Source organism: Manduca sexta, unplaced genomic scaffold, assembly GCF_014839805.1.
Source record: "Manduca sexta isolate Smith_Timp_Sample1 unplaced genomic scaffold, JHU_Msex_v1.0 HiC_scaffold_2869, whole genome shotgun sequence".
NCBI lineage: Eukaryota > Metazoa > Arthropoda > Insecta > Lepidoptera > Sphingidae > Manduca > Manduca sexta.
Window position 1 is genome coordinate 1 of NW_023593877.1, and position 18,903 is coordinate 18,903.

The following is an 18,903-nucleotide window of genomic DNA, read 5'->3' on the forward strand; positions in this document are numbered from 1 at the left end:
TGTATAATGATTAGGAAATATTGCATTATTTTAGATACATTTTCGTAAAACTAAAAAATATTTATATAAAATAACAAATGTAAATATTTTAAGACTTGTAGTTGAATCTGCAATTTTTTATTTTGGAGATGTTTTGCATGTATAAAATTAAAAATATTTATACAAAAAAAATCAAATGTAATTAATATTGATAGGGTTATCTTTTATATCACAGTATAAAAATTCTTGCAGCATTCCAATAAAGGGATCAATGAAAACAATTATATGATGAGTTGTGTGACAAGATGGCAGATGATGGTGATATATTATGTGATTAATTTTGTGCCTAGAAAGCATCAAACACTGAACAACATCTTGTTGATTAAATATGGTTCTTCTAATGAAATATCTGGTGTATGAATTTTTATATTGTAAAAATATTTTCAATGATATTTATACTGCATTTTTATACAACATATATTTTAGCAATAAGGTGCAATAATAGCTATAATATTGTTGTTTTATCTGAATGTTAATAATGCTGAACTAAATGCTTTATATTACTTGTAAAGTGTTATATACCAATTGACAAGTCGGTTATGCTTGGGTGCTCATGATGTGCCTTTATTATACAAATTGCTAAATGGCAGAAAAAAACAAGCAAAATTACCTTGTAGTATTATTCTTTGTCAAATAGGTCTTGCAAAATTAATGATCATGGACAACACAAATCAGCTGCTAATGTATTAAATTATTATATTTACAATGGGTGGCCTTTGGTTGTAACTGTTTTCTTAATTAGTTTTGGATAAGAAGTGTTTTTTTTTTACTTGCAATATTTGCAGCTATTTGTGTGGAACCTAAGCCTGTATAACATGAATTTATGATGTAGAAGATATTATTTATCATATTATGGGACGTACAGGAAAGTCAGGTCAGCAAGTATACCGCCAGGTTTACTTGGAATAACTGGTGAAATTTTTTCCAAATTTTGTAGTATTGTCTTAGAATTAAAGACTTAAGTGTCTTCCACATAGGATAAGATATTTATTAAAATGTTGTGATATTTCCAGAATTTATAACAAAGTTGTTTGATATTAAATTTGTGTATTTTGATGAATTTACTCTAGTTACCAAATATTTGCGTATAGATCAAAAGAGACCAGTATTTATATTGTACTGAGAGGTTTCTATTGTAGACTTTTGCATGCAACCTGCTGAAAAAAAAATCCTAAATAGTAACTAGATATAAAGTAGTATAAGTCATGATAATTAATTAATATTCCTTATTTAAATGCAATCCTAATGCAAAAAATAAGAAGTCAAGTTTAATCCTTAAAGGATTAAACTTACATAATACATACATTAAACTTATATAATGTATGTATTATGTAAGTTTAATCCTTTACTGAATTTGATTTTAAGAATGCATTTTCGAAGTTATTTTATCGTGGCCAAAATTAAAATTTTTGCATTTTGATGAACATTATATCAAGTCACACATGAAACATGAATGTATTAATATTGAATACCACGGAAAAATAAAAGTGTTTTGGACTATTTATACATTAACTACAAAGTGTAAAATATATTTTTTTCCTCATGTAAATCTAAGATTTCAATTGGAATACTGTCTCTGTACCTATTTACAATAATTTGAATTATAAGTAAATTGTTGAAACAAGAAACATTGTTTTAATGTTATTTAGTTGCTTGTGGTATTTAGCCTATTTTCCCCTTAATTGGTATTGACGTCATCTAATGCCTAGCTAGCCACTTAGAACTTTGGTCTACGGGGACTATATTCTTTGGTAAATTAATTTGTTAGTCTCTTTCGGCAGCGATAACGTAGTTGAGAGAAACAAACACCCGTAGATTCAGAACTTGCACTAGGCCTGTATGGTGGACTAAGACCTTATTCCTCTCAGTAGTAGAGGCCCGTGCTCAGCAGTGTTGCAGTATACAATATAAGGTTGATAGGCAGTAATTTTTATTTGAGTTTCGGACCCCGCATTCAACACTAGGAGAAACTTGCGAACGGTATACTGGACTCCCCCGACTTGGCGACTGCAGGGCCCTGGAGTAAAGTTGGGAAGGAAGTGTAATATTATATTTCGAAGACTTTGCAGCCTTCGTGGGTCATGAATTCACCCTGTAATCACAAAAGCTGCATAGTTTTCGAAACCTCGCGAGAAAATTATAATACAAAACCGCGATAAACTCAAAAATAAAAAGGTTTGTTTTAATGTCTAATATTCGTGCAAATATAAAAAATCTTTATATAAGACTGTATTAAACCTATTGTAACCAAACGGTAAATCCATAAAACGAATGTATTGTAGGAAAATAATATACCTACTTAGTAACTTAGATTTAGAAGAAGAAAACTTGCAGAAGTTTACTTCCGAGCAATTTTTACTTAAATAATTACAGCAAGCTGAATACTGCAAATTTTGGAGCTTGCAGAACAGCCGGCATATCGCATAAGTACCTAATCCTAATATTATGTATAAAACTATTGAAAAAACGTAAACGCATCGTGAAGTTCTTGCGCAATATAATGTTTCACTCAGAACAAGAACAAGCAGTTTCATGAAATTGCTAGTCTAGACTTTGCTTTTGGTCTCATATCTTTTGTATTTGGAATATTGCAATCCAACGTTTAAATATGTAATTACGATAGTATTTCTCCGCAAATCGTTTATTTTTAGACGATTACGTCTTTTGAATATCATTGAAATAGTTTGACTTTTTAGTCGATTATACTGAAGTGAAAGAATTGAATGGCCAATGCAGTAGGTATGCGAAATCCCTTTTACAATGGATATGCACAGTAAGAAACAGTTTTGCGTGTCTTTTTGTGGTTTTGTGCTGTGGCTGGAGCTGGTGTAAATTACTTTTTCTATTCTACTTGTCCTAAGAAATGCTAGATAATTTCTTGTGTATTATTTAAAAATTTTAACCTTGATCAATAGACGTCAAGTGTATATTGGTAAGTTATTTTATTTTTGCTGTAATTATTGTAAGATCATGTAAACAATTTATTTGTACAACATACTTTATGGCTTATTTATTGTAAATGTTAAAACTATGATTACTTTAACTTGTTTCATTCTTCAAAATGTTTTCATGGAGGTAATTAATTATTTAATATTTTTATTATACATAATCCCATAAAAATCATTCTTATAAAATTCTATGCATATATTATATTGCCCAGCTGATCAATATTCAGTTTCGCAAAAAAAATATTTATTTAAAGTAAACTTATACATGCATATTTTTTAAATATATGTCTAATAGTTGGTGATAGTCTGAAATTTAATTAGAAATGAGAGACAACACATTCATTCTCTTCACTCAATGTTATCCATGAATATTTGTTTGAGGCTGGGTTTTGCTGGACCAAAATCCCTCACAGACTGTAATGCCTGTCATACAATGTCTGTACTTTATTATTGGCTCAAGAGAGTGTTTGACTGATCTATTTATTATTTTTAAAGTTAAATTATATGATAGGCAAATGTTGAAAAATATTTTTTTTTTATTGCACGGAGAAAGGTCAGTTCCAATAAATATAGGGCAGTAGTATTTGGCTTTGTGTCAAGTGTCATGTGTAATTGAATATTATTTTATTATTTTTTTAAATGCTTATATCATCAGTTTATATTCCTATTCCTGATGGAATTATTTATATAATGATAGTCCATGGCCCATAGATATTGTATTACATTTTGTTTTACAACAGTGTGGTAGTTTTTACTTATTCTGCTCCCACCCTTAAAAGTCTGTAATATAATGAACCATTTTAATTTGGTGTTTAACTGATATATCCATATTTATGCATGGCTTAACTTAATATTATGATCTAAAATAATAGAAATCAATAACTTTTTTAAGTAATATAGTGAATGTTTGACAAATGGAGTAGTAACATTTATTATGCAGTAATGCCACTTTTGCTTCAAAGCTTGCTTATTTTAGTATGACAATGATGTTTAAGGTATATGCCACTAATACTAAATCATATTATTACTAGATCAAGTTATAAATTACATTGTTTATATTTACAGAATATGTAAATTGCTTTACTTCATTTTTAAAATATTATATTTAGATATTGTACTGAGTATGTTTTCAAAGAAAAGATATGATAATCAGAATATCAAATGATATTTTAGGGACTTCTATTACAAACATTGATCATTTATATGATTCGGTTACAGAAGCCAACTATAATAATTATATATTAAAAATCTACAGAAGTCTATTATGTTTCCAAGTACAAAATAGGAGAAATTATGATAGTATTTGAGTTTTTTAACAATTGGGTTACCATTGGGCAAGAGCTAGGTGCTGCGACTGGGATCTATACATATACTACATAATGTGTATTTTATTCCTCTGGATTTTTCCAATTACTTTGAAGAGATGGTGTATGTGCTGGGCGTGACTTACTATTATGCAATGTTTCATATCTATCTACTGAAACCGTTTTGATCTTTGCCTTACAGAAAGAAAGAGTGGGAAGCGATTATTTTGTTGTCACAAATTGCTTCAAAATATATATTTTTTTGTATCTTGTTCATTGTCTCCTATTGGTTCTATTTTATTGGGATTGGTGAATGCCTGCGCCTTTTCCGCAAATAATAATAATTTACATAAGTTTCTTTTACATCTGCTATTATGTCTACTCTTTCACAGTAAAATATGCAGTTATGGAAAAATGCAAATATGTGCATTGAAATGTTAAAATTAGAATTACATGCATATGCAAATAAGGAATTTAATTTACGATATCTGGAAAACGAGTGGATGGTAGTCTTTTAATATAAATATTGTAGAGGAAGTAAAGATGACTGCCTCGGTGGCGTAGTTGTATTGCATGGCCGGTACAATAGCGCTCTGAGGTCCTGGGTTCGAATCCCGGGTCGGGCAAAGTGATATTTGGGTTTTTCTACTCAGTATCAGCCGGGAGTCTGGAATTTGTGCCCGATATGGCGATAGGCTCGCCCCCTATCACATCATGGGACGGAACATACTTGGCGAAAAGTGGGTGCCCTAGTTGCGCCTCTGCATACACCTTCGGGGATAAATGCGTGATGTTATGTATGTTATGTCAGTAAAGATGTCACAATCGGTTCGTAAAGTGACACGCTCTATAGCTTTATATAAATTGATAAAAAAGTTTATTTATTGTCTAAAATCAAATAAAATTTTATCAACAAAAAATGTATATCCCTTTTTTGGCGTTTCGTCCGACCTTACCATTCTCTGTACGCATGAAGTACGGACGCAGTACACGATGCGTGGAATCTCAATGCACGTGTCGCGTCACGCGTTTCATAGATAGGTTTACCACTTTATTTTCATTCATATAAATGAACTTTTTTTTGGTCGACTTGAAGAAAGTTATGATCGGTCTATTACAATAGTGCGAAATAAAAGAGGCGTAACGCGTAAGGGTGTAACTGGGTTCAGGCCGGTATAAAAAACGGGATTTCCATGTTATTAACTGTAAAAGATCTTTACTATAATTGTAAATAAAACGGCGTGAGACGGAACGTATTTAGCGAAAAGTGGGTGCCCTGGTTACACCTCTGCCCATCCCGTCGGTGATAAAGGCATGATTTATATTTAAAAAAAAAAGGCATATTCATAATATATATTCGTTCATTGTATTTGGCTTATTAAGCATTTACCACTTCGACTCTGTGGTCTATTTGAATCAATCTATGTGGTGATTGATTGGTAACCATGCTTACACACCAAGATCTCACTAAAATAAATAGGTACTCTGCGTTAAACTTTATACTTAGGTACTTAGTCGTAGAATACAGCAATCTGTCCATCATGTCCTCTACTACGATATTACGAGAGTTGTTACTTTTTACTACAGAATAAAAATATGGTCTTGCGCAATTCTTTCATCCTGTTTTTCCCCGTCACACTTATGATATCAAGTTCATAGATCAGTTTATGCTAGATACGTATTACATATACATAATACATATTGTACAATATTAACAATGCATTCGAAGTGGTTTCAAAATACTTGAGTCACATGCGCATTCGATAAGATCCTTTCTTACAACGCGATTATATTTAAAACATATGGAAAGATAAAATTTTAAATTTCAAAGTGTGATCCGATCCGTTTGATGTTGAGTTATATTTATAATATACGATAATTCTTTTGGTAACATTGACGATAGTCTGCTATATGCTCGTTTTTTATTACACAGGATCGACATGTGGGCTTTAAATGCAGTGTGATGTGAAGATGGGTAGAACTACTAAAATCTTAAGAAAACAATGAGTGCACCGAGTGGATGCGTTACTTGTAGTGATGGGTCGCAACAGTTTGACGTCAAGCATGACCCTGATTGCTCAGAGGGAGAGGATGCCCAGATACGGATGGCGCCTCACGTGCAGGCGTATCTGGCACGCAACAACCCCACCACAAACTGCTGTGGGCTTACCATCCCGATTGCATTTGAAAGAGCGGCTCCGGGCACATGGTGGAACCCCAGATTTGACTCGGACATCCTCGAAGGCCAATACAGAAGTAGTTCCTTTAGACAGATAAGATTAAGATTTAGGTAAGTTTACCTATTCTGTTTTGGCTTTTAAAGGTTCTAATGCGTATTCCTGCATGTGTGTTATTGTTTCCAAAACACAACACATAACAGATTGCTTGATGACACTTTATTTAAAATCTCTATAGTGTATTGATGTCTTAAATGTTTTCTTTCAGATTTGCACTTTTATACATTTTGATATTTTCTATATCATGGTTTGTCTACTTTGTCGTCCTTGGTTTGAACGGCGTAACAGTAAAGTGGCCATTTTTGTGTTCTCTTTTTGCTGGGGTCCTTTTGATAACAAGTGTCATGCTGTTTGTTACATTTACGAATATTTATAAAGTGTACACGTTCAGGCTCTCCTGGTCATGGCACTCGCCCTCTGTACTCTGAGCCTGTCCCTGGTGACGCTCACAACGCAGCTGGGGACGAGCTTCGCGACGGCTGCGGACATCAGCCAGTCGGGACACTTCACCATGTGCATTGAAATCCTATTGATTATTTATACACTCACACCGCTGCCGCTGTTTGCCTGTGTTATCATTGGACTTTTGTATTCAATAGTGTTTGAAGTGTTGAATATTGTTTTGCATCTGTCAGAACAAGAATGGCAATGCCCCGGAATGTTTGTGAGAATTTTACTGCAGCTTTGTGTGCACATAATCGGTGTACATATATACCTTATGACATTTGTGAGAATGCGTGGCACGTTTATGAAAGTAGGTCAAAGTTTATTAGTAAGACGCCAGCTAGAAATGGAGAAGCAATTAAAAGAAAAGATGATTCATTCAGTGATGCCACCGAAACTGGCCACTTGGTTAATGGAGGAGCAAGTACTTGAATCTGACACAAGCTTGAAACCACACAACCCGCTCAACCCCAGGATCTCAAACCCTGGAGCTTCGGACATCAAGTCGTTGTTTAGGCCGTTCAATATGAGCTGCATGGATAACGTGAGCATATTATTCGCTGACATCGTCGGTTTTACGAGGATGTCCAGTAACAAAGGTGCTGAAGAGTTAGTGAATATATTAAACGACCTTTTTGAAAAGTTTGATGAGTTATGTCAGAATCATGGGTGTGAGAAAATATCTACCTTAGGAGACTGTTATTACTGTGTATCAGGTTGTCCGGAACCAAGGCCGGATCACGCGACGTGTTGCGTTGAAATGGGATTAGGTGAGTCATTAAATCAGCGATTTAGATTACGTACTTCGAAATTATGACAGCACGTTAATGAGTCGTAAAATATTACAGGTATGATAGACGCCATACAGGACTTCGACAGAGAGCGAGGTGAAGGAATCAATATGAGGGTCGGAGTTCACACAGGCACGGTGCTGTGTGGTATAGTTGGCACGCGTAGGTTTAAATTTGACGTATGGAGCAATGATGTAACTTTCGCGAATAAAATGGAATCTACAGGGAAACCGGGCCGTGTCCATATTTCAGAAGAGACTAGTAGATTCCTCGGGGGTTCATATATATTAGAAGAGGGGAAGAAGTTTTTGGTGAGTTGTATTGCGAGTTACTATGAAGTATATATGGAAAGCAACGTATGCCGTATGTTAAAATGTTTATGTTTACGCAGGCCACAAAACGTACTTTATCGAGGGTCGGCAGTTGTATTCCCCGTACGAACGGGAGCCGTGTTTCACTCCTTCCAATCCTGTTAACTTACGCCTTATCATATCACCCGCGGCGTCTCCTCAGTCCGTCCTCTCTTTCCACCACACTCCCATTATTGTCACACCGAAAGACGACAAACTGGGCACACAGAAACCTGAATCCAATAATTTCCTTTCCCCTAGTTCATTCAATTTCCGAACCAAAGCAAGTTCATTACCAAGTATCTTAGACTCTGACACGGAATTGGACGAGAAGAGAGACAAGGCTTACACTGAAGGGACTGACAGTTCGTCGAAAAGTCCGACTTCTGTGGGTAAGTTTTGTTTTATTTGTAATTACTGTCTACTTTTCAGATCGTATAATTTTAAGAGAAGAGGTGCAAAATTGCTTCATGCAAGCAAAACTAGCTTCTGAAAATGTATATAATCACAAATTTTAATATGCTTTCTTATTATGATAAATATATTCCCCAGATAAAAAATAGTCTATAGCACTCAGGGGTAATGTAACTTTACTATTAATGAAGAAAATATTAAAATCGGTTTAGGTTTAGGCTAGTTCCCGCCCTGTGGAATGGGGGCGTTTGAAGAATTCCACCACGGTATCCCCTGCCTGTCGTAAGAGGCGACTAATAGGGGCCACGAAGGGGGTCGTCGGCGGGCAGCAGGGGCTGTCCGCCCTAGTGCATTTTTGTGCATTCTTGCACATTTTTCGGTTGACCCACGGGATGGACGGCAGTGTGTAGTTGGCCTCATGCTGCCGTAGACGCCGAGGGCGTCCTTCGGTGCGTGGGGGCTTCTGAGCACCCCCCCCCCCCCCCATAGGAGACGGGCCGCAAGGCGGCACCGCGCAGGGGCGGCTGGGGACGAATACTTAGACACTTCCGTCAGAGGAAGCCCGCAGCCGTCCCTAATGCGCCGAAGAGGGCCACCGCGGAGTTTTAGCTGGTAGGCCGTGCATAGGTTAGTTGTACTCGGGTTAGGGACTCGGCCCGGCGGTCGCCCGAAGGTCGTCATCAAATCCGGGCGGCTCAACGCCGGGCCGTAAGGCACGGTTACCCCAGCATAACCGCTCAGTCGCCCCCCACGAAGGCTGGGCGGTAGTAATAAGGGACTTTCTCCGCGAAAACAAAAAAAAAAAGGTTTAGGCTAGTTCCTGAGATAAGCGCGTTTAAACAAACGAACTCTTTAGCTTTATATATAAGTATAAATAAAGAATAGTTCCCGGAGAATGTAATCCTCTCCTTCTTTTTGGCCTTGGCTCTCCAAGTATGGCTTTTAGGATGACGGCACTGACTTGCGGATAAGGACATTCCTAAGGACTAGTGGCGTGTTTAAATACTAATCTTCATTCATTCAGTAAAAGCCCTACACGATTGTTTCTTTGCTTAGGAATACAATTACACATGAACAGTAGCGGCGAAATCTTGGCCAATGTATTTGAGTCGCATGAAACTGATAAGATACCTGACGCGTCTCATTATTTGATGTGATGCCTGCTTGCACTGACCGAGCCCCGAATAGTTAACACCTGTGTGAAAAACATATTTCATTTTGGACACTGATAACGTGACGTTTTGTTGTTAGAAATTGTATCGTATTATGTAGTTATAGGGGTCGAAATGTAAATTGGATGGAGAATGCTACTCAATAAAATTGTGTATTTAATAAAAGAGCGGACGTTAGAAGGTATATAACCCTCTAATTTTATTTTCATATAATAGTAACAGCAATGACCTGATTATAAAAAAACGAATATCAAAAGTATTGCCAAAATAATTCGTATAAATACCAAAGCAGAGTATAATGCACGCAATAATGTCATATATATGGCTTTCCGCCAAATAATTCGATAAAAAGGAGATTTGAGAAAGTTTTGAAAATTTTTCCTTTTCATTTACCGCTCGCTCACGTGCAGCGGCGCGGGTAAAGAGCAAAACAAATTTACGGGAACGTATGACACCTTTCATACGTTTTCACGCAACTGGTTTTCCTGCTACCCGTGTCGCTGCTCGCGTCACCGCTCTGCAACGATCGGTGAGTAAACGAATAATTGTCATTGTCGTACAATATTCAACATTATTTGAACATTAAATTTAGCAGCTCAATGCGCGTTTCTAACAATGCAACATGGTTTCATTTGCCAGTACATAATTTATATTTAACTTTTATTGAAATTCTTTTACTATGGATGATGTCAGGAACTTTAGATGTATGAAGCGATTTATTTAGACTTGAAATAAATAGGAAACTTAAAACGAAAACACACTACGCGTTTTATGTGGGTAATTTTATCGCTATTGCGCGCGTGTGGATCTATTTGAACTCTGCGTGTGTTGAACACAGTTTTATTTCATTTTGTTTCGCAAAAAAATAAATAATTTTGTCTAATTTAAATCTATGCTTGTTTTAAAACGTAATGTAAACAAAAAATTATATCTTGCACAAACCATTTTTGGAATATTTTAGTCATGTGAATGTCGATATGTTTAACCGTTTGTTTTTTTTATCTTTAGTAATTTAAATATCTCTTTCATGTTTTGGAAAATACAATGTTGACCTGTTACTATTCGTTGTGGCATTTTATTTGCACCACACCGATAATTGCTACCTATATACGGTATACGATATACTATTTACAAACTTGCAGGTACTAAAATGAAATGACTTAAAATAACTTAAAAAGGAATGACTGAATCGATGCGTCGAACCTGCGGTTCCATTATTAATGAATTACACAAAATAGACCGTTTTAAATAACTCGTAATATATATTTGGGCACACTTAGTACTTTCCGTTTGAGTGTTTAAAATTACAGTTACAATCATCGCACCTTTCCCCCCTAAGGCAAATACACGGGATGACATTTGCCGCAGCCCTAGACACATAGTCCAGGGGCCTTATTCTCTATCCCGCACGTTATTTTAACAGTGCGTAACAAGTACGTAACACAACGCATCATGTTTAGGACTATAGAAATTTGGCTTACAGAATACCATTCCACGCACATTTCTCGAAGTTAACATGACACGGCCGCGTTACGCGTTTACACTATCATACAGAATAAGGGCCCAGTGTGTATATCTGTCATATTTGTAACTAAACATTGAGCCCTTTAGGCCTTCTCCCCTCCGCACATTCTAATAGGTTCCTTTTCCTTCCCCCACAACTTGCTTCCCCAAATATACGCTCCCAAGTTGCCTCCAGGCCCCTGCAGTCGCGAAGTCGGGGGATTCCAGTATCACATTTACAGGTTTCCCCTGTTGTTGACTGCGGACCGATACACATAACCATCGCACCTCATTTACCTAAATATAAACAATAAAAACGTATTGAGGTACTAGTTTCAAATTCTTATCAGATTTACGTGACTGAACTTCTTTTAATTACGTCTAGTCTAGGCAACACTGTGAATGTGTGTATTAAATTAATTAATTAATGACTTGTTGTAACGTCGACACGATAAACTTGCTATTTTTAGTGTGTTCACCTATTTTATCTGCGACGCTGAAATATGGCTCGGAGATTTCGTCACGTAACCGATGCTTACTAATACTTTTACTTAAATGTATAAGAAATAGTCGACAAACGATAACATGATCACGATTTTGTACAATTATCACTTACATTAGTCAAATACTTGTTAAAGTTAGCGCGCGGATGCTAACAGAGTTGTGTTTGCCGTTTGAATGTAGTTTGCGAATTTTATCAACAGTTAGGGGGTCGACCGGCTTAGATCTAGCATTAATAATTATTTAATATTCGAAGAGTCATTCTTGTTTGTTTTAGTAAAGAACGAGGCCGTCATTAGCACAACGCCAAAATAAATGAAATGTTCAAAATTGTGTTTATTCCAAGTTAAAATACATATATTATAAAGTCAATATTATAAGTATGATTTCAATTATCTGTTTGGAATCTAATAGTTTATTGAATCATTTAACGTGGCTACTCTAATTGAATTTATTAAACGAAATTCGAATATATATGAAAGTACAAGGCATTGGAACAGAAAGTCTCCAAAATACTGCAAGCCACTTTATTATATGAAATATCTATTTTATATTAAAATTAATACTGTGAATGATTCGATCATATTCTTATTATTATATGTAGGTACACGAAAGCCGTTAATTCGCTTCGAATTTCGGCGAAAATAACCTAATAAAATCAAGGATTCACATAGAGATATAGAAGAACGCTATCTATTTTTTTTAAACAATTGAATTGAAGGGATGATCATGTTCTCCTGGAGGTAAACACCATGTATGCGTATATGTTGAACTGACATCCAGATATTACTGACATCTTAAATTAAACCTTGGTACTTATGAATTACTCTATAATTAATAATAAAACGCAACAGCGCTTCCTTAAACGGGAAAAAAAAAGTTAAACGGGAATATGAACGCACACAATTTGAAAAAACAAACAGAAACCCTAAAGCTATGTGGGATCTAATAAAAAAGGTAGGAAATTTTAATAAAACTTCTTCCAATGCACATGATCTTCTCACCAACGCCAATGATCCTATATGTTCTGTAAATTATGTAAATCATTATTTCGCCAACATTGGTAAAAACCTAGCATCTAAAATTACTGAGCCAGTCCAAAATATTTATTCAAACTATTTTCAGAAAACACCCCCAAAATTCAATGTGTTTGATGAGTACAAGTGCTAATGAAGTAGAACAACTAATTCTTAGTCTTAAAAATACAACTGCAACTGGCTGGGACGGAATACCTACCTCCATAATAAAAGCAATCAGTCAAACAATTACTCCTGTACTTGTTCATATTTTTAATCTATGCCTTTCTTCTGGAGTTTTCCCGAAAGTATTTAAAAAAGCACTCGTACACCCTATTCATAAGAGCGGGCAAAAAAACAACGTTGATAATTATAGGCCTATTTCGGTATTGACAACACTATCAAAAATTCTTGAAAAGTTACTCAATAATAGATTATTAGATTACATAAATAAATATAACATTATTTCTGATAACCAATTTGGCTTTAAACAGGGTAAATCTACTGAAGATGCAGTATTAAATTTGACTAAAAGCGTTGTAAAAGACTTAGATATGAAAGAAAAACAATTGGTATATTTCTGGACCTATCAAAGGCATTCGATACCGTTTCTATCGACATACTTATAACAAAGCTGGAACGCATAGGTGTTAGGGGTATTGCTCTAGATATTTTTAAAAGTTACCTTAGTGATCGGTCTCAATATGTTAAAATTGGAGATAAAATTAGCCAAGATGAATCCATTAATTTTGGAGTCCCCAAGGTAGCGTCCTTGGACCTACCTTGTTTACTATCTACATAAATGAACTCTGTCAATTATCGTAACCAAATTGCAAAATTATAATGTATGCTGATGACACAGTTCTACTCATACATGGTAAAACTGGTCTCTAGCTAGGCTGCGTGCTGAACAATCACTATCTGTTGTTATGAACTGGTTAGCGTATAATCTGCTGACCCTCAATGTCAATAAAACCAAATATATGTGCTTTGCATTAAAATCCTCTTCTCTCCCTCCCTCATCTTTCACACTTATTGCACATGCCTCATGTAATACAATGAAAAACTGCACTTGCCCAGCAATTACTGCAACAACGAAAATAAAATATCTTGGAATAATAATTGACAATCGCTTAATTTGGAATGAACATATAAATTTAATAAAAGTAGGATTCGTAAACTTATATACATTTTTAAAAATCTCAGACCTGTAGTTGATCAAAAACTTTAAAAATAATCTACTGCTCGCTAGCGCAGTCTGTCATAACCTACTGCATCACTGCTTGGGAGGTTGTGGTGTATCCAAAATGCTAACCCTTGAAAGAGCTCAAAGGGCAGTGTTGAAGGTCATGTTTTATAAACCAATCTTATACTCAACTACTGAAATATATACTCTTGCAAAAGTACTTTCTGTAAGACAACTTTTTATCCTTCAAATTATTCTTCGTCAACATTCGGAGCTTCATTTTACTCCCAGTATCAAAAACGAAGAAGAGATTTAGTATGTCAATCAGACACCTGTAGAACTGCTGCATCCAGTCAACATTTTTATTTTATTGGACCCCGATTATATAACAAAGCAAACAAGTTTCTTAACTTATATTCCCTTACTTTACGTGAATGTAAATCTGTAACAACAAAATGGCTGTTAACCCTTTCATATGAGGATACAGAATCATTCATAAAAATAGGAAAATAATAGGACACATAAACATGCATACATACACACACACACACGCACACACAGACAAACTCACACACACACACACACACACTAACACACACACAACCACACACACACACACATTTTTTGTTTGTTTTGATTTAAGTACCTTTTGAAAGTTTTCTTTACATTGTGGAATACAACTATCGACTTTACGGAGGTGGGCGTTAATATCTGCGACACAGTTACCCAACTAATGCAGATATTTTCGAACATTGTATTTTAAAAAAACTGTATTATTTATTCCAAATAAAGATTTCTTATTTCTTATTTCTTATTGCCGTATCGCGTACAGACCTGTTACCCCTCAGTCGTTGCCAAAAAAGAGGAATCTTTAAAATAATTTCACAATCATCACATGTTTATTGTGAAAGTTCGGAATTATACCAGTCATTCGAAATAATATTTTCGGCGTGGAACACATCAATCCATGAACAAACAAGTCCAATCCCTCGTTGGTTTATGCTGATACGATTAGCATACCGCAAATCAGTAAGAAATATGTTAAACAAACTCCAGTACTGTTAATACAAACAACAAAGTTAATTTGTGTCCAGAATGACGGCTATCTTGCAAACTATTATCGGATGTTGTTCGCTTGATAACGGATCAAATCTCAGCTTCTGGAATTATCAACTAGTTTGTTTATATAATGTTAATTTATTGAAATTCCGGTTCACACATCTTATTTCTCAGTAACACATTAATTGTTGTTTTGAGGAGAAAAATATATGAGCGAATACTGTTATGAAATGATGTATTATATTATATTTTCATATAATATTATCGACAAACAAAATGTAAGTAGCTATTTTGGTTTCCAGGAAGTTACGGCAAGTATACGAACAAGTTGAAAAACTGGAAGGTGCCAAGGTTTTTGAGAAAGCATTCTGACACACCATTGCACGAGATAAAGAAGCAAGATCTGAGCGAAAAGTCAATACAGTTCCTAGAGCGTGGCGATGATCCCGCCGGCTTGCAGTCCAGTAATGGTTACCAGCAAGTGCCCATAGTGATAGAATCTCAGGACAATAAGAGGCCGCTACAGAGTAACAGCAAGCTGCACATGCCGCCGGGGGACCATTCCGCCTCCTTCGACAGAGAAATTATCGACATAAGGTCATATTTGAGTCAGTCGAGATGCAACATGTCTCCGTTCGCGAGAAGCAGTAGTTACCGATCGCAATATGGCCGACAGAACGTTATCGAGGTGAATCACGTTTATCAATATTAAAGTTCAAGTAGATAATTGTTCTTTATTACATGATCATATACATATATTATAATGATGAGTGTTTACTTAACAAAATACTTTAGTGACCGACGTCGTCCTTGACACTGAGACTCGTTATACACATTAGTGATTGCGCAACGACGCCTTAACGGGCCATCTCATGTTCACAATACTGAATACTCATTAAACAAATCTGTAAGGGCGCATAGTTTTCTATAATTATACGTTTTAATTAGCGTTTGTTACATATATGTACGAGGCCGGGCGTCTAGTCCTGCGGTGCAAAGGTTGAGATGTGATTTGAATGTGGAATGTGTATTGTGTGAGCAGACGCCGGTGAGTCGCGCGCGCAGCTCGACGCTGACGACGCAGGCCGAGGCGCTGCGCCCGAGTGCCAAGGACCGCACGCTCAAGCTGCCGCTGCTGCCGTCCCCGCAGCCGGTGCGTCCGCACGATGACGTCATCAGCCTCTGCCCCTCCGTCAACAGCAGGAAGGACTCCGGCATCAGGAGCACCAGCCGCCGCTCCAGCATACAGCAGCAGGTATAACGTACGCGCGCTGGTGTATTTTCGCTGACGCGAATGCCCACATAAATAACTTGTGCATAAACATTTACTAATTTTTTAAAAATAAACTCGCGCAAAATTGAGCGGCTGCGCGAGGATTTTTAACAAAATTGAAACGAGCCGTAAAAATGGTTTAAAACTGTAAACACGCTCTTCCCAACTTATGTGCTCTGGTCATAAATAATTCCAGCCATAGTGGTGACGGCCGACGTGCCGCTCGGTAAACGTTGCACTTTACGACTTTGGAGTAAGGTCGAGTGGCGTGTCACGTTTGATATAACTCTGATTGATGTTTCGTACATAACTTCATTTCTAAACCGTTGGGTAATAACGCAAAACAACCGAAACGTATTTTAACACCAATGACGCGTTTATTACTAATGCTGTATTTTGTGCACCGCAGTAAAACTATAAATAAAGTTAATTATCGCCGTACATAAAGTGATGTTGACTTGCAGATATTCGTGTTGAACCACATCGCGAACTCGCAGAACGACATGCTGCAGCACAGGGTGTCGGGGTACTACACGTCGAGCCAGTCGTCCCTGAACGAGTGCACGGCGAGGAGCCGCCTCCCGGCGCCGCTGAGCGAGCAGCAGGTGCAGTCGCTGCAGAAGCTGCGCAAGCAGTCGGACCTGCAGCTCATCCGCTGCGTGCAGGACAACGCGCGCTCGGCGTCAACTACTTCGTGCAGCCGCCGCTCAACAGGCTCACGCTCTGCTTCAAGTCTTTGGAAATAGAAAACACTACCGGGACAAGGCGCACAGAAGCGACGACTGCGAAGACTTCCCACCCACACTCACCACCTCTAGATTTAATACGGCTTTGGATATCTTAGTGTCGGCGATCATTTTTCTGGCAGTGAGTTGCTCAATATTTATTTTGTATGATGACTGGCGACGGACCGTTGGATGGTTTGTTTTCTTCACTTTCATAGAGGTAATTGCGATGATGTTATGCGTGTATAGGCACTATCTGAAGTGGAAGACGCGACTGGACCCCCTCCTCGTGGCGGATACAGTGAGACGCTCTGTCAGGATATTCAGAAAGCTAACCAACTGGTATCCTTGGCACTTGTCAGGTAGTCTGTTGATAAGCCTGCCGATCCTGGTGGTGCTCATCAATTTCTCGTGCCAGAACACGACCATGACTATTTTGAGAGGCGAGCAGTCTTTCTACGTTTATCTTCTGTGCATAAGCATCGTTCACTTTGCAACTTTACTCAAATGAACTGGCTCGTGAAAAATACTCTGGTGACGCTATATGCGGGCTTGTTTTCTGTTCTTCGCGGTGCTCGGCTGCCACGAGGCGAATACTCAACTGTTAGACGCTGATATTAATCTTAAAGTAAATGCGGTAACTTTTGCTCACAATTATACGGATTACGTCGACGTCGGGAATGATACGTTGGACGCGTCCGAATCGCAGGCCGGCGGAGACTTCGAAGGCATGCACCATAAGATGCACTTGACGGAACTTTATTTAGACGTGGCATTGCTATTGATGCTCGTTTGGTTTTTGAATCACGAATTTGAAATCAGTTACCGTTTAAGTTTCTATAGCAAAGTGGTCGCAAACCGTGATAAACAAAGAGTGCAAAACATGAGGAACCAAGCGGACTGGCTCCTGCACAACATCATCCCGCGGCACGTCGCCGACCAGCTCTAAAACACCGCCAAATATTCAGAAAACCATAAAGACGTAGGAATTATATTCGCAAGCATAGTTAATTTTAACGAGATGTACGACGAATCGTACTTAAAGGGGAAGGAGTATCTCAGGGTACTCAACGAGTTGATAGCTGATTTTGACGAGTTGTTAGAGCGACCGCAGTTTCAGCACGTAGAGAAAATAAAAACCATAGGCAGCACTTTCATGGCAGCTAGTGGACTCAACCCCGACCTGAGGCACGCCTCGCGCGGTACTTACGACCACCTCTACCAACTGATGGACTTTGCGTTAGAGATGCAGAAGGTGGTCGATAACTTCAATCAAGATTTGTTGGAGTTCGACTTTATACTTAGAATCGGTTATAATTTCGGCGATGTGACGGCCGGCGTGATAGGTACCACTAAACTGTATTACGACATATGGGGCGACGCGGTGAATATAGCTTCGAGGATGGACTCTACTGGAGTGATAAAAAGGATTCAAGTCGGCGAGGCGTGCATCCCGGTCCTGTCTTCGCGATACGAATTCGAACATCGCGGAAGCGTGTACGTGAAAGGCAAGGACAATATGAATGTATATTTGGTAGTAGGAAAAAAGGATACGTAGTTAAATAAAATATAGAGGAACGTAGAATCTGTGATTTTATAATTTATATTGGTAAAGTGAAAATATATACAGATACCTATTTATTGTATGCAGCGCGTTTTGTGTGCCGCGACAGCTTGAACAAATACTGGACGTCGATCAGGTGATAATGTTATTTAAGCTTCGTGTATTCACAAAATGCGTGCGTGTGCATATTTATATTTTGTTTAAGTAATATTTAATAATAAAAATATATTGAAATCTCCTTGCCTATATTAAAAAATCTGTGACCAGTGTTCTAGTCTCCAAATTTTTGGGTGTGGTCCATTTTTTAAGATTTGTATGTGATTGACGTTGAGTGGGTTGTGAGTGGCGCTGGCGGCTGACGCTGTGCTGAAAAACTG

The 18,903-nt window shown here is 37.2% G+C and overlaps 1 protein-coding gene across 1 annotated transcript; it reads left to right on the forward strand.

Moving 5' to 3' along the window:
• The first annotated feature begins 2,725 nt into the window (after positions 1–2,725).
• LOC115445816 (adenylate cyclase type 9) lies at positions 2,726–18,643 on the forward strand. The gene is given in 14 exon segments (XM_030172271.2): positions 2,726–2,971; positions 6,225–6,581; positions 6,737–6,921; positions 6,924–7,742; positions 7,821–8,057; positions 8,060–8,074; positions 8,155–8,505; positions 15,267–15,652; positions 16,007–16,219; positions 16,702–16,912; positions 16,915–16,983; positions 16,986–17,447; positions 17,450–17,517; positions 17,519–18,643. Coding segments are annotated over 13 exon segments (4,305 nt in total). The 5' UTR covers positions 2,726–2,971; positions 6,225–6,294; the 3' UTR covers positions 18,521–18,643.
• Positions 18,644–18,903: the final 260 nt, after the last annotated feature.